The 23,147-nt window shown below is 38.2% G+C and overlaps 1 protein-coding gene across 17 annotated transcripts in view; it reads left to right on the top strand.

The window, feature by feature from the left end:
• Positions 1-22,369, top strand: part of RBMS1 (RNA binding motif single stranded interacting protein 1) — a 197,669-nt gene extending 175,300 nt beyond the window's left edge. For 6 of the 17 annotated variants that reach the window (XM_081052672.1, XM_081052658.1, XM_081052659.1 and 3 more), the window contains exons 7-14: positions 8,610-8,716; positions 9,607-9,656; positions 9,783-9,876; positions 13,270-13,320; positions 16,071-16,181; positions 17,336-17,416; positions 19,010-19,094; positions 19,695-22,369. In XM_081052672.1, coding sequence (XP_080908798.1) covers positions 8,610-8,716; positions 9,607-9,656; positions 9,783-9,876; positions 13,270-13,320; positions 16,071-16,181; positions 17,336-17,416; positions 19,010-19,087 — 572 coding nt within the window. In that variant the 3' untranslated portion in view covers positions 19,088-19,094; positions 19,695-22,369. Of the gene's footprint in view, positions 1-8,609; positions 8,726-9,606; positions 9,657-9,782; positions 9,877-12,337; positions 12,386-13,269; positions 13,321-16,070; positions 16,182-17,335; positions 17,417-19,009; positions 19,095-19,694 lie in introns of all 17 variants that reach the window. The other 11 variants (XM_081052670.1, XM_081052671.1, XM_081052657.1 and 8 more) reach the window with 3 other exon arrangements.
• The last annotated feature ends 778 nt before the right edge of the window (positions 22,370-23,147 follow it).

The raw sequence follows: 23,147 nt of genomic DNA, 5'->3' as shown, positions 1-23,147 counted from the left end.
AATCATGGCAATTTTGAGGGCCTTTTGGGATACCTTTTTGCATGTAAACAAGGTTGAACTGCCTTCGAGCACAGTTTTGAAATGTGCAAAGCGGGGACTTAGAAGCACACTGTCCCAGTGAACTCAGCTTTTCCCCAAAATAAGTCCCCAGTGGATTTGAGAACCCGCAACAAAATTTGAAACAGTTTTCAACCTCTCTGGACTTTTACCCCTCTTTTTTGTATATTTAATATGAGAATTCTCTTTGACTACCAGTCTATTAGATGCTACTCTCTCCCTCAAATTACCCGAGTGGCTACTCCATGACATGGGTTTCTCCATCGAGTGCATATGATTATTTTCAGTAGAACCAGATGAAAACAGAAATATTGTCAGGCAAGGGTAAATTGAATGAGCCTCCACTGTAGTGTTTAAATAATGTTGGCTCATTGCTAGGCAGACATAACATTCATAAATATAGTCAGAGGATGGTTTATTTAATGATGCAAGTTGTTTAACCAGCATAAGCAGAATTATCCAGGATGGTTTGTGTCAGAGTATTCAGATTCTTGCACAGCTGGCAATTTGCCTGTGACATTGGAGCCAAGTTCGAAAAAGAAACCCCAAGAGACACTTTATGAAAATTAACAAACGGAACAGTGGACTCATCTTAACTGTCACACTCTTCAGACAGTCTGTAGATGGATGGCTAAGCAGAAGGAGGCCCACTATGCACATGCATTGTCACATCTCATATGCCACCCACCCTCCTGCCAACACACTCTTCACACCAGAGAGATGTCGTTGGGTTCCCCCATGCCAGACATGGCCCACCCTCACTTAGGACATGGTACATAGTGTAGTACATATTTATAGTTCTGTAAAAATCCACATGATAATTTTTAACGCAATCTGTTTTCTGAAATTGCTTTTCAAAAATCTTGTGCTTTTGTGTCTGGTGTTACCATATCTTCAAAGAAGCTTTACCTTTTTTTATAGCACATTCTTCTTTAGATGTACACTATCGTGTGTGTTGAAAAAAGTAATTGTTCCTAACAGGCCTTTCCTTCTGTCCTTCCCCACCCAGTCTCACATTTTCCTGAAAATTTGACACATTGTCCGTTATTTGGGTTTATCTTGGTTTTGAGTGCTAGCTGGTTTGTGATTAATCAGATTTGCTTAGAAGGTCCCCAACTGAGGTAAAAGAACTAACTTCTTTGTGGAACAATCTAGATAAATTCGGTTGAGGTTTAAAATAACTACTTAATATTTGCTTGATGAAAATTCCATTATGGAGAATTAGAATGGTGGGGGTTTCCCACACAATGAATGTTAGCAACAGGGGATGGGAAGTTTTAGATAGAGCTGATGTCCAAATTAGGAGACATTCCCAAGGCAGAAACACTGTCACTCATGGTCATGTTTCAAGGATTTGTCTAAAAAATTCTCTTCCAGTACCTTCCTGGAAGAAAGTGCAGTCTCTGAGAAGACTAATGCACATGGCATGTTAGCTGGAACTCTCCTGGAGCTGCTTGCCCTGTGCCTGTTGTTTATGCCTCTGTGGGAGACACACACACACACACACACACACGAACAAAGGCCACACATGTGTTCACTTCAGGAGGCAATGTGATCACCCATCTCTCTTTCTGGACCTCACCATGACATTAATGGAGTCTGAATACGTCCCTGTGTGTTAAGGACAGAGAGTTAAAAAAAAAGAACAAAAAAGTGTTTAGTCACAGGATATGTGAGTGCTTGTGAGAGTCTCAGCATTGTGCTGGCGCCATTCTGCTGCGTTGCCCAAAGCTTGGTCTGTATTATGGAGGAGCTCCAATGAAGTGCATGTGTGACTGCTGGCCAACTCCATCCAAAGACCTCAGCTTGTTTTACATCTGCTTTCTGTGTTACTCTGACTTTTTAGATTGGGTGTGTGCCCAGAAGGGCTGGAAAGCTGCTCTTACCCACATTTCATAATTCTGTGTATATAGGTGATATTATTAGGGCATCGTCCTATGCCAGGAGGCAGAAAAAGTAATGTTTAGAAGAAAAATTACGACTCTAATAAAAAGGCTTGGACATCTTTCAAGGGTTTTTATTGCCCATTTTGTTCCCTCATTGTTTGTCTTAAGCATTGTTATTCTGTGAAAACAGAAAGTTTTGGCAGCTCCAATACAAAAGAAATGTGTGATGCACCTGGTACCGTAAGAACACGCGGTCGTCCCTTTGGGATTGTGATCTCCTGTCTCCCTCACCTGGCATGTACAGTGTCTAATTGCGCGTATTGTTGTGGTCTGGTCTCCAAGAGCTGTACGCTTTTGAGCAGTCACTGCCAGGAAAGCCAGAATGCTGGAACAGTCCTGGGTGGCCAGTGGGGTGAGGGCCGTCGTGTGGATCCCAAACTCAAACTCATTCTCCACCAAGAAGGGAAAGTCTGTTTTTTAAAAAGTGACAAGGGACCACAGCTGGAAAGGTGCCAGTGTTTTAGCCGAAAAAGCTTTGCGTGCCATGTGAGGCTTAGGCTGGGGCTGCCTTTGGGTTGTTGTTGTCACCATTCATCACACCCAGCCTACAGCAGGCTGTTCCCATCAGTTCTGCACATTTCCACTATCCAGTTCTGCCAGGCAGGAACAATAACTAATGGAGAAAAACTTTGTTAAAGCCTAAGGATCTTGGATGGAAGATTGTAGGTGTAACAATGAAATAGTTTCCTAAAAGGCATTTGTCAGTTCATCCTTAATTACAACTTGAACGTTTCTGCGTTCTGTGTGAAGCCGAAGCAGCAGCCTAGCCAGCTTATAAAATCCCACAGAATGAAGTCCCATGGAAAGAGTCCAGTCCCTAAAAATGTTTATAGCTCCTGAACCCAAGTCCCTCTCCTGAGAATTTATCTCAATAATTCAAAGCCATAATTCAACAACAGGAGCTCATAGTAGTAATAACAATAGCTAATAGTCATTGTGCTGTTGTTCCAAGTACTTTCTATGTTGATTATAACAATCCTTTGAAGTAAGTCCTATTACTATCCCCATTTCACAGATTATGAAATCAGAAACATTGAATAACTTGCCCAGAGTCACTAGCTTGTATATGGCAAAGCCAAATTTCAAGCCCAGGAAGACTAACCTAGAGCCAGTGTGCTAACCACCAAGTACTCTGACCACCAGTAGAGCGGTTGGCACTGGGTTTGGGAGATAAATAAGATACCCACAGAGAGGTTCTCACAGTGTTATAACAAAGAAACTATATACGATCCCTTTTCAAATAAAACACTATGGAACCATTTTTTTTAAATGATTCTATAACAAGATAGGGAAAGGTCCACAGTGTAAATGGTAGAAGAAAAGGACCGTCATTGCAAATGTGAAAAAGTAAATACAGACTTAGAAAAGTAATAAATACAGAATATTAAAATATTTATGTTGGAGTGATGGGAAAGGATTGCATTTTTGTTTATATATTTAACCTGACTTGACTGTTGGTAATCATTAGTTTACTGATAGGTAAAGCTGTGTAGGAGATGGAAACACTTGATGAGAACCAGGAAAGGAGGAGAGATGGAAACCTCCCAGAACAGGCGTGGGAGCATAGACATCTGTAGGGGAAAGCTGTAGCCTTGAGTTGTGGTTGAGCAGGACAGTAGGATTTAGTTAGAAACAAAGAGGGGGCTAAAACAGGAAAGGACGTCGTGCACACACAAAAAAATGAATCGTTTTTATTGGATCCTTAGGTTAAAATTTTTGAAAAAAGCCCCAGGTAGTTCCTTGCATGTTGTTGGGTAAGGAAGTTTGAAAGTAGGCAACATTATCAAAAAGAAAGCTAATTACAGTTGCTGAGAGGGCTAGTTTTCCACAACTGATGGAGAAGCTTCTATTGAGGGCAGTTTACGTTTTATAGAATGTTGATGGGCATAAAATAGTGTGTAATTAGAAAAATGGGAGTTTGGAAGGAACAGTTTCTCCAGCTGTTAGAATACAGTGAGTCCAAGTCCACACTGTTACAAACTAGAGACCTCGAGTCCTCTGAAACACTTGGTTAGATACGTGAGGACGACTTCCAGGTCAAATCATAAGCTTAGTGCTTTGTCAAAGTGGGCATTCTGGAAGCGATGTTTAGTGTGGTATCACGGGAAGGCGTCTGAGCATAAATCACTGCAGCGTTTGAGCTTCGGAAGACAGACAAACTACTGCAGAGAGATGTACATGGTTCTTACGGGCCTCTCCCAGATGGCTCAGCGTCTGTTAGGGGTGGTGTGGTTAGTGCACAAAGTCAGGTGTTTGTAAAAGAGCGTCTGCCTTGCAAATCCCTGTTGAAGGCACATTGGAGAACCCAGTAAAGCAGTTATCTCAGGTGGCTCTTAATAAGTGCCCCAAAATATCAGAATGAGTGTTTGCATTTGTGGTGTTGCCCTCGGATGGTTATACCTACAGTAGTTAAGTTTTTGGAAGTACATGCTCCTGTTGGTTCTGATAAACAAGAAAATGACTTTTCTCTCTTGGATAATAAGGAGGAGAATCTGACCTAAAAGATCTCACACAAAAAAATAATAATACTTTTTGGATTCTTCAGTTGAAAATTTTAAAAGAAGAGCCCTAGTAATTCCTTGCCTGTTGTTAGTTGAGGAAGTTTGAAAGTAGGCAACATAATCAGAAAGAAAGCTAGCTAGACAGTTATTGAGTTGGGCTAGTTTTCCTTAACCGATGGAAAAACTTCCATTGAAGGCAGTTTACGTTTTACAGAGTATTGATTGGGATAAAATCTGAGGCACACCCTTTACAAACCCAAAAGACTGTGATTAAGGGAAAATTCAGCCTAGAATACTCTGCATGTTTCGCAGTATAAATTGATTAAGGGTAACTATAATTTGTGTCATTTTAACACAGGAATATATCTTAAATTACAAAACATTTGTCAGAACTTTTTGCAGTTACTAAGGTAAAGAGTTGCTAATCTAGAAAAGTGACCAACCTTATAGAAGTTATGGGTTGCTGTTCACACTTTTTTAATGTAATTAACTTCAGTTAATGTAATTAATTTGAAAGTTAAATAAGTCATGTTGCTAGTATTCGTGGCACTTCCTTTTCTGCACGTCAGTCCTCCTTAATATGTCCTTTCCAGAAAGAATAATCGGGGGGGGGGCACCTGAAGAACTGGTCTTCAGTTCAAGCTGACATATAGCATGTGCCACCCAATCTTGAACCTGGAACCTGTGTATTAGGCTCCAAAATGCACACTGGAGACTATTTCCTGGTTTGGAATAAGCCCCAGATAGGCTAGTCAAATAAGAAACTCTCATTTTGTAACAATCTTGGGCACACTGAAAAACAAGTGGGCCAGGACACAAATCTGCGTATGTGTGTTTGTTTTTTGATTCAAAATCAAACTGGCATTATGTTACCCTTGCTCAGCTTAATGGTAACATAAGTGTCTTCAAGAAATTTTTGCGTACTTGCTTTCCTGGAGCACATGGCACAATCTTCATAATGAGTAAGACCAAGAACTTACAAGGTTAAGCTGTTTCTCCTAACGTCATCCAAGTACAGGAAGCAACATCTATAAAAAGAAATACAGCTGTTCCTGTATCAGAGGTATTTCACTTCTGGGTGGCATTTTTGTTAAAAACAAACTTCTCTAAAAACACTGCTCTGTCCCAAAAATGGCTAAATGGGTTTTCATAAGATTGAGTACTCTCTCGTTGCCATTAGACTGCAAGCCTATTTTTATCCATTACTGTAGCCCTACTTCTTAACCCTATGCATTGTACATAGTAGACACTCAATAAAAATTTCAACTGCTGAATAGACCAAAGGGAACTTGAATGGAGGAAAGAAGGAAGCTCTTAGAATTTTATGTTGCTTCACATGGAATACTGGGGCACTCCTGTTTTCCTGAGACAGGGAGCCAACAACTGTCTAAAAGATGTGTCGTTTCTACCAGTCGTAATCCTTTAGAATAAGAAATTTGTTTTCCTAAGATACAGGACACCTGTCGGTAGACAAACTTATAACTACTTACCTTTTTGGTTTTAGAAGGGAAAAATGTCTCAATGACAGCACAAAATCATCTAGTAAATATAATGCATTTTTGAAAGGTTCAGCTACATCCTGTTCTATTTGTTTTTTAATTTTAAGTGATAACATTTACAAACATGTCACCGCTGACTTGAAGTTTACCTCATCATTGTACGTTTTTAACAGGCTTTATTTTTGCCTGAGATTGCTTTTTCTTTGACAGAGAGTAGTCTCAATGAATGGAAATGGGTTGAAAGCACCTTACCATAGAGAGGGACACTTGGCCTTTCAACAAATGTGCCACTTCAGTGCTCTCCAGGTATTGCTAATAACTGCTTTCATTCACACCTGCCTGCTTAGGCAGCCTATGGCATATTTCCAGAATGAGTCCAAACTGGTCGCCTTCTTTCTTTGGAAGAAGTGATGCTATCGGAGGAGAACGGTCTCTTTGCATTAAATTTCAGTCTAGCAACTAGTCTTGATAATGCCTCAAGGTAAAAGCATCTCCTCAAAGTGACGTCCCACAAAGTGCCAGCACCACAGAGGTAATTCTCTGTCCCTTCCCCGACGAGGTGATGGGAAGGCAAAAATCCTAAAACCGCAGGTCTCCCTGGAGAAAACATTTGATGCTCGAAGGGCCTTGCTAGGTTTGTGGTGAGGGAGACTTGCTTCTCTTTGTCTGACTTGTCAGTTTGTCCTTAGAAGTCCAGGTGAGACACCCACAGCTATAGACAGACGAGATCCTCCCGTCACTCACAAGGATTTGCCCTTTCTCCCTTCCTTCTACTTGAGGTCTATATTCCCTTAGCCCCAGTTTCTATCTATTCCTAAGTACCCAGTTGTAGAATTAAGTGCTTCCTGAGTGGTTAGAAAGCTCTCTTGCTTCATTGCATTCATTTACTTTACCTTCTGGAATTGTAAAGGTGGAAATTTCCAAAAGTCAATGCCTTTTTTGCATTGTTTTTGAGAAGACAAAAAGAATAGTTCATCTGCAGTCTAGGATTTGGCCCCAGTCCGTCTTCCGTCACACCCAGTTTGCCTTAAATGGAAGTTCCTTGTTCGGGTAGGTCTAGGGGATGGTGGACCAGGGAGATGGCATCAGAAGGAAAACAAAGGACCCGTTTGTGAAAGGTAGGGCCAAGGCTGTATTCTCTCCAGATACCTCACACTGTTGCTCTCACCTCCTAGTCCCTGCGGTACAGAAGTGAGCTGACATTCCAGCCCGTCCCTCTGGAGAGTGTCACACTAGGGAGAGGAGGAAAGAGTGCCAAACAACAGCCTAGCCAGCTCACTGAGAAGCAATTGCCATTGGAGTTTTTTTGTTGTGTGTGTATTTCTTGGCAGAGAAGTGTCGGGAATCACTATTCCTTGTACCCTGTCATTAGTGGGTGGGTAATAGTGATATAAAATAAGAGATGAATTAGGATAATAAGAGGCAAAGAAGAAAGGAGTCAATTTTCCACCAGTAATATTTTTCTCTTCCTGGTTATTTAACTTGGAAACAGAACTTGAAAGTAGTAATCACGGTTCTACAGTAGACAAGGACAGAATGTGAGAACCAGACAGGAAGGTGTGACTGCCTTTACTCCATTAACTAGAAACATAGAAACATGCACAGCTTCCAGGAACACACAGCGATTTCCATTATATTGAAGCAAAGGAAAGGAAAAGTCACAGGTACCCTACTAGGCCACCGCCACCTCCCCTTTTTTTCACTTTTTTGTTTCTTTCTTTTTTTTTTTTTTTAATGTGTATGTATCCATGTGAGATAGTCTCTGCATCTTGTGCTTTTCTGTTAGTTTCTTGAGTTGTTCTTTGGATCATTTTATGACATAGACATAGAGTAAAGCAACACCAAATGGGATGATTAAAGGCACAGAACACCTTTAAATAGGGTGTTTTCAGCTTTCTCACAACTGCTACCTTCAATGCTGGATCCCAAAAATAAACAAAGGAGACCTATTTGATTCATTCATTGATTCAACCGAGATGTAATAAGTGCCCACAACATGCCAGCCACTTAGCCCCTGGGGAGAGAGCAGATGTCACTGTCCCCATGGAGTTTATACTCTAGAGGACACACAGACACCAAACAAATAACCACGCTTGCGAATTGTTATAAATGCTATGAATAAAAATACAGTGTGAAAGGGATAAGGGGGACTTACTTTCCACCAGGGGAAGCGAAGGGCCTCTCTGAGGAATTACATATGGGCAGCTGCGGGAACATTTTTACGTTGGGGGAGGGAAGGATGACACAATCCTATTTACATTTGAAAATTTATAGAGGTGGAGTTGGAGAGGGCCCAGGATGAAAGGAAGTGTATCTGCACCTAAAGAAGTGGCAGAAGTGACTCAAAAGATTCCTATGCTTCCTCAAAAATAGTTTTTTAAATGTCTTCATTACATTCTGGTTTAAAAAGAATAACATACATTTTCTGTACTGTATTTTTCACCAGTGGATAATCTTGAAAGGGTCGGAGTAAATTTTTGTCTGAAAGTGTTCTATCAGTTCCCTTGTAGCGCGCATACTGTTCCTGTTAAAGAAATTCACTTACATGTTGTCATCCGTATGCACACATAATTTTGGTTTCGTGTTCTTCCTCCCTGTTCTTTCAGCTCCTACAGAACCTTTGTTGTGTAAGTTTGCGGATGGAGGACAGAAGAAGAGACAGAACCCAAACAAATACATCCCTAATGGAAGACCATGGCATAGAGAAGGAGAGGTGAGACTTGTAAGTTCTTTTCTGAATCTTTAGTGTGGGTGTGTAATCGTGAAGGCCAATGTGAATAGTTACACAGGCATCATGTTAACCTGGCCGCCACACTTCTGGAACAGGTACCAGAACCAAAACTTTACGGTCCAGATAATGTCAAATTAAAACCCTTCCCAATGGAGATGATGCTAAGAGAATGACAGTTTGCCAGACAGATAGATAGATGATGGAAACAGCTATGTTTGTTTCCTAGCGAACTACACATGAAGTAAAGCAGCATTTTAAATTGCTGTTAAGAAGTGCATACTTTTTTTTAATGTCACGATTTCTTAGAGAGGTTTACATTTATAATTATTCAGAAATCATCCTAAATAACATTATTAAAATACATAGTATATTTGTTGAGGGTTTTTGTTTGTTTGTTTTTTGCCTAATTCTTTCAAATAATGTTTAAAAAAAGAAAACTCAATTTCTTAATAAAAATGTTGGACCTTCATTTCCCCATGTTTATTTTCAATGAATTATTATTATTTTTACAAAAAGTAGCAGACTGGTTCAAGAACCTCTAGGGAAGTGGCATCCAATAGACGCATTCTAGAATCTGCCCAGTGACGACCACTAACTACATGTGGCTATTTGAACACTTGAAATGTAGCTAGCGTGCTGGAGGGGCTCAGTGTTTCATTGAATTGTAAATAGCTGCCTGTGACTAATGGCTACTACAGATCGAGAGCTTAATTCTCATGTTGAGTTTATAACTGTGTTTGTCTAACAGACACTCCCAGTTTTATCAAATGCTACTAAACGATCACTGTCTTATGTTGCCATGACTTAGGAAATAGAATTTTTAAATCGTGCCTTTGCAGATGAATGTTTCTATTTCTTTTTCATTCCCATAGGCTGGAATGACACTTACTTATGACCCAACCACAGCTGCTATACAGAACGGGTATGTCATTAAGATAAATACATAGTGGCTTAAGGGAAAATGTGAAGGTGGAAAATGTCAGACGTTTGTTCCGTGAAGTATTCTATTTAGAAGATTACTTAATAAAGGCTTTTGTGTTTGTTCTAGATTTTACCCTTCACCATACAGTATTGCTACAAACCGAATGATCACTCAAACTTCCATTACACCCTATATTGCGTCTCCTGTATCTGCCTACCAGGTTTGTACCATTAGGATTCATCAACAATATGACAACTTGCTGACCATGAATCACTGTTACATTTTTATGCGTCTTAAAATTTTGAACATTTATCGTGAAATTTAAGTCATATGTTACGCAGCGTGGATACCCAACTTAGAATAAGCTGCTTTTTATTTGACAGACTAATTTACTTTTTATGTAGAAGAACGTAAAATGGGGAAATGGTTGTCAGTTGTCAGTCCTTGAAATCATAGTACTTTAGAATTGAGGTGAACCCAAATACTTCTTCTACAACGAGCCCTGCTGTTGGACACCATGTGCCCCAGAAATCGAAACTTAAAGGGAATTGGCATCAGGTGAAATACAGAATAGGTGTGCCCACTTGCCTTTGTTTATTCGTCAGCAGGAATTAACAAAAGAGCAAGTAAATATGCGAATACATACAGATGTGTCAATATTACGAAACATCAGCAGTGGAGTAAGATTTGAGGACAAAAAAGAAAGGAGCTGACTCCCTGTTAAGGTTATTTTTGTGAGGAAGCTTTACCTTAAAATAAGTTACCTACTTAGAACCAAGATCTCATTAAACAGCTTGATATAATACTGATTGGATTTTATTGCAGGGTTTAGCTCATGTTCTTCACGAACCTGGTGGTGTATATATTTCCTTAGCGAAGTGCCTCTAACAGGGTTACTGCCTGGGCCCAAACAGGAACATTCTAACCGAGTTCAGTTACAGACAGGAATATAGTTCTCTTTTGTTGACTGTTGAGATCCTGTGTGACTAAACTAAACTTTTGTGTATTCTTATTTTTAAAACAATTGAATTAGATGTAGCCCTGGTCTCTGGGGTTAGGGGATTGCAGTGTCTATTGACTGTGTTAATTTACTTCTGTAAGCCTCGGTTTCCTCATCTTTAAAATGGGGATAATAATAGTTTTTGTCTCATAGGCTTCTTATAAGAACTAAATGAAACTATGTAAAGACCTTGGTACAATACCTGGCATATTTAGCATTCAACAAATGTTAGCTATGATTATTAGCATCATCATTAATATGCAGGATTAGCTGGCTGGTAAGAGTATATTCATTATAAATTTTTAAATAATGAATTAACATCAGCAATATCATAAAGGTGGTTTTGTCTAAAAACATAAAAGTAGCTTGCAGTAACAAAGAGAAAGTGGTTAAATGCACTGAAACTGAAGTTTTAAGGTAGCATTCACAGCCTTCCTCAGCTTTTAGGTTCTTTTCTCCTCCTTTCCCTGAGTTGTCTCTTCTTTTATCTCCCTGGGTTGTTATGTTACTTACGCTGGTGCTTCAATCTGCTGGGCATAGTATTCACTTATTTAAAGCCTTTTAATTATTTTGGACTTAAGATTTCTATGTTTTCCTTGCCTATGTAAAACTCAGTGAGATCTGCTGTAGTGTATTTTCCCTAATTAACAATTCCTACATCTGATATTGTAAGGTAGTCTTCTTTCTTAGCTATCTGACTTGGAACCCTCTGCCATTGATGTATATCCCTAAAATCAACAGGAATAAGTAAGCTAATTCTCAGACAAATGAAAGATTGTGCATATTGATTTGAATGTATGCTGCTATAATATATTACAGCTATTACTGCGTCTTCCCCACCACCTCTTTTCTATAAAAGCAATGAACATCTTGGCCATACAATAAAAAAAAAAAAAAATTAGGAGACCAGCATTAACAGATATGCTATACCTAACTAGAAACAGCATTTCATTTCAAAGACGTGATTTCTTCTCCTAGGCATTCTGTGTTTCCCTAAGCTACATGTAGAATTTCATTTCATTTGCCTGACACTTAGTGCCATAACCTCGAAGACTGATTCTTAACCCCATAACTTCAGGGACCCAGTAGCATCAGCATATGAGCTTTAAATGATCTGTGATTTCCTTAACGTGTTTGGAAAATGTTGCTTATGGGAACATTTTGGGGATAATTGATCTGTTTAGTTAATTGGGGGGGTCTGTTTCTTTCATCAGGTTTTCGAAGGGCTCCATGACCCAAACAAGGGTAAAGAACCAATGGTAAAGAGTTCATAGAAAATAGATTATTATTCCCATTTTATAGCTAGGGAAAAATGAGGAATAGAAATTGACAGCAGCTGATTTGCTGCTTAAGAAAGAAAATTGGGTTAGATGTTATAGCTCCCTAACCTCATAAAACTGTATTAGATTATTAAGACCACTGAAGCATACAAAAAAAATGGGAGCATCTGGCCCAAATTGGGGTCTATAGGGAGCTGCTTGCCTCCCCGTGATTTATTCAGTGAAGGCCGTGCACTCGTGTTGGAGTGAGCCTTTCTCCACTAAACCACCATATGCTTATACAATTGGATTTGAGAAATTGGCATCTGCAGGAAACCACCAATACCCCAATGGGGAAAGGCTGCAGTCCAGATAACTGAAATGTTAACAAGGCAGAAGCACTTAACTTTGGTCTGCCTTAGGTGGCAAAGGAAACCAGAGAAAACAAGTATCGGGGCTCTGCTATCAAGGTAAATCACAATACCTTCTTCCCCATATCCTCTCTATAGCACCTCTGAAGTTAACAGTAGGGGATAAGACACAGGAGGGTTTTGTTGTGAAGAATTAGAGACTGAAACTTCTTTTTAAAAATTACGTAGTCTCAGGACAGTTCTGGGCATCACGAAATGGACTGATCTGTTTTTTCTCTCAAGTGGCAGGCTGCACCTGCATTCTCTCCAGCCGCAGAACCTGACTCTCACATCTGATTTCTCAATCCAGAGGGTCTACTATGTGAATGCCCTATTGACTGTACATGTCAAGATCTAGTTACTGACGTCTAATTTGCTAAATCTGAATTTCAGATTTGTCTTTTCCACACTGACTAGAAACTGTTGACCACCAGACAGGATTTCTGAGACCTAATGCCCGAGGTATCCAAGAGGGATTAACTTTGGATATTCTTTTTGAATAAGCACGTACTTTAAGGGTTAGTTCCTAAAAAGATGTGCTGGAATTCATTCTCATTCATCTGTATTCCTAACTTACCTAGTTCATACTTTGATGATAACACTGCACTATTTACTTGAGTTGTTTGCCTGTTTGTCTCCCTTCCTTAGACCATAAATTTCTTGAGGGTGGGGCCCATATCTAATTCGCCTTTTTCTCTTTTCGGTGCCTGACACTCAGTAAATACTTCTTGAGTGGGCAAATGGAACTTGGTTTTAAATAATTACTTCATCCTATTCAGAGTGACCAGTTTGCCAAGAACTCTCAGTGCCTTAATCTTTTTAATCATTGATAGTATTGTTTCCTTATTTTCCTTCTGTAGATTTTAACATGATTAAGATTTCTAGAGAAATAGGTGGTATTCCAATGGAAACCAATGTTGCTTTCAAAATCCTCCCTTTTCTAGGTGCAAAGTCCTTCTTGGATGCAGCCTCAACCATATATCCTACAGCACCCTGTAAGTATTTCACGTTAATCGCTTTGTGGTCTGCAAGTAAGCCGTGCATATGTTAGAACCAGTATCTGGGTTAAAACCATTTGCCAAAGATGGTATAAGCATTGGGAATTTTAAGCATGGTATATGAGAATGTACAAGCTCATTATAAAACTTCCACTCACCTTTGTCTTAAAACAAATTGGTAGTTGACATTAAGTTACATTTATAATTGGTAAGAACTTAAAATTTATCGTATTGGAGCCAGGGCACCCTTTTATTCCTCATACCAGTCCTGTAGGAAATCATCAAATTGAGTTTTTTACTTTTTAAATTTTTTATATTGTAAGGTTTTTAAATTGTTAAATTTTTAATAGTACTTGGGATGAAACAGCTTTCATTTTTTATGTTCTGCTTACTGCAAATATATAGTGTTAAAAATTGAGCTAGAGATTTTTATCAGTGTTACTTAGCCTCTCCATACAAACTATAAATACAAAAGTAACACCTTCTTCAATAAATAATGTGATTTCTTCAGTGACATGAGCATTTGTTGTACTTATATATATTATACTTTTTTAATTCAGTGAGTTTCACTTCATCTTATTAGGTAGAATTTTAATATGTTTTTTAAAGATACATAAAATCTAGTTTGTTGAACTTAAGCTTGGATTTAAAAAGTTGGGGGAAAAAAAGGTGGAGAATAAAATCACAAAAAGGCTAAGAATTCCCAACACAATGACCTACATGCTTGCCATGAGAAGGCCACACATTTGGCCCTAAGTTTTCTGGTAACCAGTGGAAAATGACAATCCTGATAAGCTATACAGGTCACAGTACATATAAGATAAAAACAGATCAGTTGCTTAGGAAAAGCACGCTATTCTTGGCCTTACGATGAAACGGGTTTCTCTCAAGAGAACCTCCAAACCTCCCAAAGAAGACACGATGCAGTGTAAGACCATGTGTCCGAAACAGCAGTCCAGAGAGAAATTCTGAACAGGAAGTTTCTGAGCTGTCTTTGAAGAAGCAGATAAAACATGTTTAGTAGATAATACTGGAGAAGGGCTCTCGGATGATGTGTCTGTGTGTGTTGTGTGTCTGTATAAACATACGCATGTTACGCTTCTGTGTGCACATGTACATCTGCAAACTCACACATACCTGCTCATGTATGCATGTTTACACCCACACATACACAAATGCTCATGGCAATCCATGTCCCTGGTACTTTGCGCTGTCCCGTTTTTGAAATGCTGGAAATGAACTCACTTTTCATTTGGGGGCTCCCTAGTTTAGTAGTTCCTGCAGATGAATGGGGAAAAAGAACAGGAAACTCCTTCAGCATATTCTGGGCATCTGAGTCATTTCCGTGTTACCACATACTTTTTGATGATGCACATTAAATATTTACAAAGGAAAAAATTTTCTCATGAAATGTATTAACAAATCATTTCTGACACACATGTATATCTTTTTGGGGTGGCAACTGTTAAAGACTAAGGCTGAGTATCTCAGTTGAACATCCTGGAGGAGACAGCAGTAGTACATGTAGGTCCTGTCTGAGGATTCATTCCCTTTTCCCACCCAGATTTAGACTGCCTGCAGCCACAATTAAAGTGCCTGTACATCAATCTCTGTCATCCATCGTGTATCTAATTATCAATAAATAACAGTGTATTTAAGGGGTAAGTCGGGGACAGTGATACCCAAAGCATAACATTAATATAATATTTATAGGGTATGTTAGAATAATTGTATTCTCAGATATTTGGCTGATTGCAAAAGTGAGAGGAATGGTATAATCCATGAGTGTTATATAGGATAAATTAGAGAAAATGCAAAAATCCAGAAATAGAATTAAATTTTGATTTATGCAATCAATGTACCATTATGTAATCATTAAAAATGATAATACTTTTGGCTGTGCAGTGAGTAGGTAAATATTTATAATAGAGTGTTAACTTAAAAGCAAAAATCCACAATATGAAATTGTTTATGTACATTTGTTGCAACTCTGTAAAAACATGCCAAGGCTAGACTCTGGGCAGCAGTATCCTGACAGCGGTAACAATGGTTTATTAGGGAGAGGTTGGGTGACAGGTGATTTTTTTTTTTTTTTACTGCTTCCTCTCTGTTTTTTTTTTTTTTAAACTATATTTAATTTTATTCTTAATGGCCAGAATTTTTTTCACATGAAGTCAAAGAATCAGAAATCGGATTGTTAATTATATCTGAATCTGCTCCCCTGGTACCAAATTGTAGTTCAAAGTGCTGGGAAACAGTGAATGAAAACTGTGATCTTAATCCTAACAGCTTGATCTTGAATCAAATGACTATACATATAGAACATTTTTGAACAAAACACTGTATTTATAATATCCAATGTAGTATATTATTTTGTGGCTGCATAAAAACATCAACTATATTTATTTTTAAAAATAAGTCTTTTTGTAACCCTAGCCAGCCAAAAATAGTTTGCATTTTTTGTTACAGCTCCTCCTACTAGACTAGTTTGCTTTATAGTTAAGTGAAGGTGAAAGGAGAGATGTTTCCTACAGGGATTTCTGTGAAGTGAGTACTCTAAAAAGTCTCAGGAAGCACACTCTAGAAGATTTTTAGGACATTATTATACCATGTGCAAGTTTGAGGGACGGTTATTTTTGCTTCACGTTCCTCAACAGACTAAGGCATTTCACGTGCAAAAGGTGATTACAGAATCTAAGCTCCCTCCTTCGGTGTGTCTTATACTGCTCCTGTCTCCGACTTCCCAGGGCGCCGTGTTAACTCCCTCAATGGAACACACCATGTCACTACAGCCCGCATCTATGATCAACCCTCTGGCCCAGCAGATGAGTCATCTGTCACTAGGCAACACCGGAACAGTAGGTGGCAAATTAGTGTCTGTCTCGGCAAACAGGAGGGTAAATTAATGCAGTCTGTCTTCCCTGTCAATCGTGGGCTCTATAATGTCAATGGTTATATCTGACCCCCTAACACCCCCTACCCCAAGTTGCTTTCCTCATAGTAATACTCAGGTATTTCTTGATTAATTAATGAACTGTAAGTTGATCCTCTAGGTATCTCGTCTTCACCAAACTAGAAAGCTCTCCTGCCTTTGGAAAAGAATATAGCACCCTTATATGACGGCATCCAGCCCTAATAACCTGTGTCATTTATTCACACTGGCAGACCTGATCTCATGAATCAAAAGATGAAGGTGATACATGGTGTTAAAGGCAGGGGATATTTTTCCCTCACTTATTTTTTTTATGGAATTTGGGGACATTGAATGGCAATCTTTGTACTGAATTATTTCCCCAGAGTCCAGGGGACTTAGTTGAGTATTGAGGTTGAGCTGATACCAGATTAACTTCCAGGGTTCATATTCGTAGTGTTTAGATGGTAAAATGGCCAAAGGCTTTCAATTCAGACTATGTCTATTGTGGCTTAAAAGAACAAAGGGCAGTGTGTTTTTTCTTTTCACATTCAAAACCAGCATCAGCTTCATGTGAAGCCTAAACCAGGACCACACACATCCAACGAGATCAACTAGAAAGCTGTCCTGCCTTTGGAAAAGGACTGCCAGTATCAGGAGAGCAAGGGTCCATTTTCTATTCTGCAGTGACCTATTAAAAATCTAATAAGTCATTTCCCCCTTGGGTCTCCACTTAGGGAAATAACTCTGGATACTAGCTCAGGGGGCTGCTGGAAAATAATGAGGTCCTTTGAGGAGAGATCTTCTAAAATAACACATTAGTGATGTTGAATTATTGAGGATGAGAAACTTTAGTGATCTTCACGCAGGTGCTTCTTTGTTAGGAAAGCCAAAGAAAGGTTTTGACAAATTCAAAATGTAGAAAACCTTTACTTTGCCTTCCATATGATATGTTATGTGCACTAATAAACTTTTAGGTAGCCCGTTTAAATTTTTTCTTTGAGACTTCCAGATACTTGTCATCCCATCTCAAAATTGCCCAAGTGCTCAGAATTTTGCATGGCTCATCATGACCCTTCCTGACCATATTCTTCTTTGCAGTACATGCCTGCAACATCAGCTATGCAAGGAGCCTATTTGCCACAGTACACACATGTGCAGACGACGGCAGTTCCTGTTGAGGTTGGTACAGACCCTCCCTTGGCCATTCTGGCGATGAGTAGTTTCAGAAATGGGTAACTTAGATGGAACTCAAAGAAAAATCAATCAAAGGTCAAACATTTGCATAAAGATTAGACTTTAGAAGGAGTATATACCTAGAGTTATTTTCAACTATGAAATCTAATTCTCTGCATGCAAATTAGTATAGTGACATCAAGGCCATGCCCCCACAATTCTCAAAAATATTTTCCAAGCTTGTAGTACTCTATAGTACATTTCATTATTTTGTCAAGTTTCTATCTTGTCTCTATAAAATGGTACAAGCAAATTAAGATAAAGCTGGAGTTTGCAGTCCTGGTACCAAAGATTATATCAGCAATAATAATTACAAAAATCAGTTATAATTAAGATACTTGAAAAGACTGATGTTTTGAAACTTTTAACAGGGATGAGGAACAAACCATACCTGTTTTTATAGCGGCTGTTGGTGTAGCTAAATAGCTTTTAGTTCTTGTTATGGAAGATGCTGATACGATAATGATAAGGAAGAAGTCTGATGTTTTAATTAAAATTGGATAGAAAGCATAGCTTTTTCTTGCGAAGTATTCTTAAAATTCTAAGGAAATTCATTAACCCAATCAATCCCACCCACTAGGCAGATCCCTTAGGATCCAATTCTAGAAACAGACCTAGGTCTGTGCTGGATTTGGCAGGGGGGAGGGGTATATGAGGGGTGTGTCTTGTTTGCTTTTGATTGATTTAAATTTGAGCAATTATTGACAGCCATAGTTATCAGAACCCAAAATCTCTTATTTGCAATTCAGAAACCACACACACACACACACACACACACACACACACACAAATGTGTATATACATTTTAAGAAAGGAAAACTGTATTAAAATTGTAATACTCAATATATACTGATAACAAAAGATAAATACAAGTCACGTTTGATTTCTGCAGTTATAAGAGATCCTCAAAGTGGTTACCATCAGCGTCCAGACACTTCTGATTACAGCGAACTACTGCTTGAAAAACATTGACCAAAGTGTCCACCTTTATAAATTTTTTTGCCACCCCTGGTATATATCATATATCATATATATAAAATAAAATTTCTCTCTGTAACTACTTTAGCAAAAAAAAAACCTGACCTGTGGCAAAACCCAACTTGAACTGTTGCAACTTATTGCATCAGTTACCCCACTTACTGTACATATTCATACCTTTCCATGTAGAACTGTTAATGTGTTTGATTATGAGGTACAGCCCTAGACTCCACTGGGTATATGCTGTGATATCCAGCAGATGCATACTGTATTTCAGATCCTACAATCTGAAAATACTGAATTCCAAGTCACATCTGGTCCCAAGGGATAAGAGAGTTGTTTGATAAATCGTAGCTTGGTTTCAAGAGACAACTCATACAAGTTGAGGCAGAAGGTTCTTTGAGTCTGTCAGACATTTTAACTCCTTAGGGAAATAATTAACCTTGAAAGCTCTACATGACCTTAAGAAAATTACTTTTAAAGATGTTGGGCAGTCAGATGTGGGCAGCAGAGTTTGGATGTTTTTTGCTCATATGTCTCATCTGTTCTGCTTTGTTGTAGGAAGCGAGTGGTCAGCAGCAGGTGGCTGTAGAGACGTCTAATGACCATTCTCCATATACCTTTCAACCCAATAAGTAACTGTGAGGTAGGAGGAAACGGTCTCCGTAACTATAGGGCTCAGGTCAAGGAAAGTTTATATTTGTTTGTTTGTTTGTTTGTTTTTAATCCAAAAGGTACTTAGAATAACTGAAAATTTTATCACACTGCTTTAATCATGGCCCAGGAATTCAATGTCATCAAAATGTTAAAAGTAGTGATTTTGTGGATTTGCTCATTAAGTATCTAAAAAATACAGTGCCCCGCATTGTAGTCAAATGTATATTTACATCCCCACCAAAAATCTATAAAATATTAGAGAACCCCACGTACCAAATTTGTCCTGCATTACAAGCTTCCTACATTATTTATGTTACTTTAATGCTCACAAACTGAAGGAAATGCAGCGTGACTTTGAATAATCTAGCATTACAAGATTAGCGATATCTTGACTATGAATTTAATGTCAGTATCCTTAGATTGAGAGGTTGCATTCCCAGCTGTCACTTGGACCACAAATCTCAAAACTTTGGTGATGAGCCCAGCTTCTTATAAACCCCTGTATCTTTAAAATGAGAAAGATTACAAAGCTCTGTGGTGCATTATACCAAATATACAAAAGTATTTGTGCTTTGTTTTTCTCTTCCAGATATACAGAAGGGTGTTCTTACATGAAGAAGGGTGTGAAGGCTGAACAATCATGGATTTTTCTGATCAATTGTGCTTTAGGAAATTATTGACAGTTTTGCACAGGTTCTTGAAAACGTTATTTATAATGAAATCAACTAAAACTATTTTTGCTATAAGTTCTATAAGGTGCATAAAACCCTTAAATTCATCTAGTAGCTGTTCCCCTGAACAGGTTTATTTTAGTAAAAAAAAAGGAAAAAAAAAGAAAAAAAGAAAAAACAACAAAAACAAAACAAAAGATTTTTATCAAATGTTACAATGCAAAAAAAAAGAAAAAAAAAAGAAAAAAAGAAAAGAAAAAGGAAAAAAAAGAAAACTTCAATTTTCTGGGTGTGCACAAAGACCATGAAGACTTATCCAAGTGCATGACCGGATTTTTGTGGTTTGTTCATTTTGTGTTTAATTTGTGTTTTTTTTTTTCCAGCTGTATGAAATGGGCTTTCTGACGTTTAAATAGTCCGACTTCACCCATGGTGTTCTGTGCTTGCAGTGCGAGTGTTGCTGTAATTCAGTGTTGCCGTCAGTGTCCCTTTTCTCGCTTTCCGTTTTTCTTTCAACGTAGTGTGAAGTGTCTTACCCTTTTCTATGAATTCCAATTTGCCTTAACTCTTTTGATGCTGTAGCTGTTTCAGTAAAAGTTAGTTCAAACTAATGATGTAGAATGCTTTGACCAAATGAGCTGGTCTATTATGCCTTGTAAAACAGCAGCATAGGGCTTTTAAAAGGTAGTCAATAAAAGTTGCTGAAATTTTGGCTTTTTTAAATATGTAATAGGTGTTTTTAATGATTTTTCACATAATGTGTAAGGTAGTGAAATGCAAGAAGGGAAAAATGTTTTGTGTGAAACACATTTTCTGACTGGGGAACTTTTAATAGGGTAAATTGTTTGTAAGGCTGTATGCCAACAGTTTCCTCTGATAGTTTGACTGATTTAGGATATCTGCTGTATGATGCAATGTAAAGTCTTTTTTGCCTTTTTTCAGGAAAAAAAAAAAAACTAACTTGATGTTCTAGATTTAGTGTAGGTAGCATTGGGACTGAGGGTGGGGGGCGGGGGAGGGAAGTCCCCGAATGTTTTGTCCTTCCTTTATACTAATGATAGTGCTTTAGAATGAGAATGATGCCTGAGATCTGGCAAACCGAAAAATGTTGCTATTGCAACGAAATGGCAAAAGCTAAAAGTAAGGATTTATCTTCAAACAAGCTGAGATATGAATAGAAGCGAAACGATTGGCTACTAGCTCTCTCTCTTGCTCTCTATTACGTAAATTTGAGAAATAAAAATTACTTGGCACTTTTAAAGGTAACTTCACCAAAGACCGAAGAGCCAGTAACCAGTAGCTCCAACTTGTCTCAGCATCACATCTTCTGTGCTCTTTATTTTTGCCGGACCAGTTTGCGGTTAGGAGAATGTGCCTTTTTTGTACCTTTGCATTTAGGTTTTATAATTTTAATTGATGTATGGACACACACAAACAAACAAAAAAGCATGAAGGAAGATTTGGATCCAAGCAGTGCCACACTTTACATCATCACTACAAGTGTTAAGTGTAAAGAAAAACCAATTTTGAAACTATGAAATTCCTGATTCATAAATACACAGTTATTTCTACTTTAGTACATATAAGATGATTCACTGTTATTAAAGCTCTTTTATTAAGACAATTGCATACGTTTGAAAAGCAATGGTAAATTAAGTTGTCTTCCAAAACTGTGTACTTGTCTGGTCAACTGTGTGTGATCAGTTATCTACCTCAGAGTCTATTTTCTTTTGTGCTGGGACAGGTTGCTGGCCCTCCCTGTTTCCACAGACCAAATCCTCCTAGCTCAGGAGCTAGGGCTGAGCAGTTATTTCTTTCGAGTATTTTTTAGTTCTTAAATTTTATGCTTGTATTTGATTATAGATGTCAGTGACATTTCATAGTTTCAAAAGTCCTTGCTGCTCTGAGAAGTGTAGATTCTAGTGAAAATTACATAGTCATAAGAGAAATGTGTCTTTGTTTTTGTTTTTGTTTCCTTTTTTAAAGTTGTGGTATTATTGGTTCTATGCTCCCTGGAATATTACTGCTTTGTGAAAGTCCAGACTGAACGCAGCACCCTCGTACCTAGTACATTTATAAACCTGGGTCTCTCACTACTTGATATTTTTGCATTAGTTAAGACAGAAATTTGATAGCTCAGTTAGAGGGGAGGGGAAACCTGCTGCTAGAAATGTCTGAACTAAGTGCCATACTCGTCTGGGTAAGATTTGGGAAACATAACCTCTGTACATAAAAAATAAAAAAATAAAAAAATAAAAAAAAATCAGTTAAACATCACATAGTAGACAGCCATTAAATTATAAAAAAATTAATTTATGAAGAAAGACCTTTTGTACAGATTGAAAAAAAAGATTTTCATAGAGATATCTATATGATCAAGAGAGTTAATTTTTTATTTTTGTTTTACTAGTGCCACAAACTTGCCAGTGGTAACTTATTTGTCCGGTTCAAGATAACTCTGTAGTTTTCTTTCCTAGGACTTGTTGTTAAACGCCAAAAGACATTTTTGAACTGTACATTTGATCAGATTGTTAGCTTTTTCTGTTTTATTTCTTTTGAGAACCTTTGAATAAAAAAAACATCTGAAATTTTATTTTTCCTGTCAATTTCTTTAAGTAGATTAAATATGTGAAAATATTTATTTCATTTCTGACCTCTTGAGCTCAGTAGATTGGTTTGAAAGAGAGTTGAAAATTATTTCAGATTTGCTATCTACTCAAAATAATGTTTCCTTCAGAAGAATTGGAAAAACCTTTCTACCCCCTTCTTTTTAGTTATTTGAATCTTTGCATAGGGGGGACCAGAGAAATCAGCCATCAGCTCACTACATTTCACCTCAGTAAAAGTGCACCTTTGGTCTATTCTTAAAGACCAAAAAGCCCATCTCTCTCCTCCTTCCTTCCTTCCTGCTACACTTTAACTGTGGCACTGTTTGTCATTGCCCAGCAAGGAGGACAGAATAAATACAGTATCCCATCAAGGAAGCATGCGGGTAAGGATTTCAAGATGCTCTTATCAGTGCCTCCTTAGTGACCTCATTTGGTTTTCCCAGTCGCAGGCAGTGGTACAGCATTCGAGGGGGAGAGAATTCTTTCCCACACCGACATGTTTTATGGGAGGCACTTAGTATAGGAAATTGACTCCTTGTACCTACAGCAGATTAAATGTTTTTGTGTAGCTGTAGAGTATTTTTTTTCTGCTGCCCAATGGCTCTGTCATGGTGGTCAGAGGAGTGGGCAAGAAAAACATCCATACCGTCCATTTCTGTATGCCTCCCCTGCAATGTGGATGATGTGAATTGGGTACATGGGGTTTAGAGAACTTAACTTGCCAGAGCCAAGGTAGCCTGGTACTCAATGGCTCAGAAAAGG

Source organism: Rhinolophus hipposideros (assembly GCF_964194185.1).
Source record: "Rhinolophus hipposideros genome assembly, chromosome: 6".
NCBI classification, from domain to species: Eukaryota; Metazoa; Chordata; class Mammalia; order Chiroptera; family Rhinolophidae; genus Rhinolophus; species Rhinolophus hipposideros.
The sequence above is the reverse complement of the archived record's forward strand: the minus strand, read 5'-3'. Positions and strand labels throughout refer to the sequence as shown.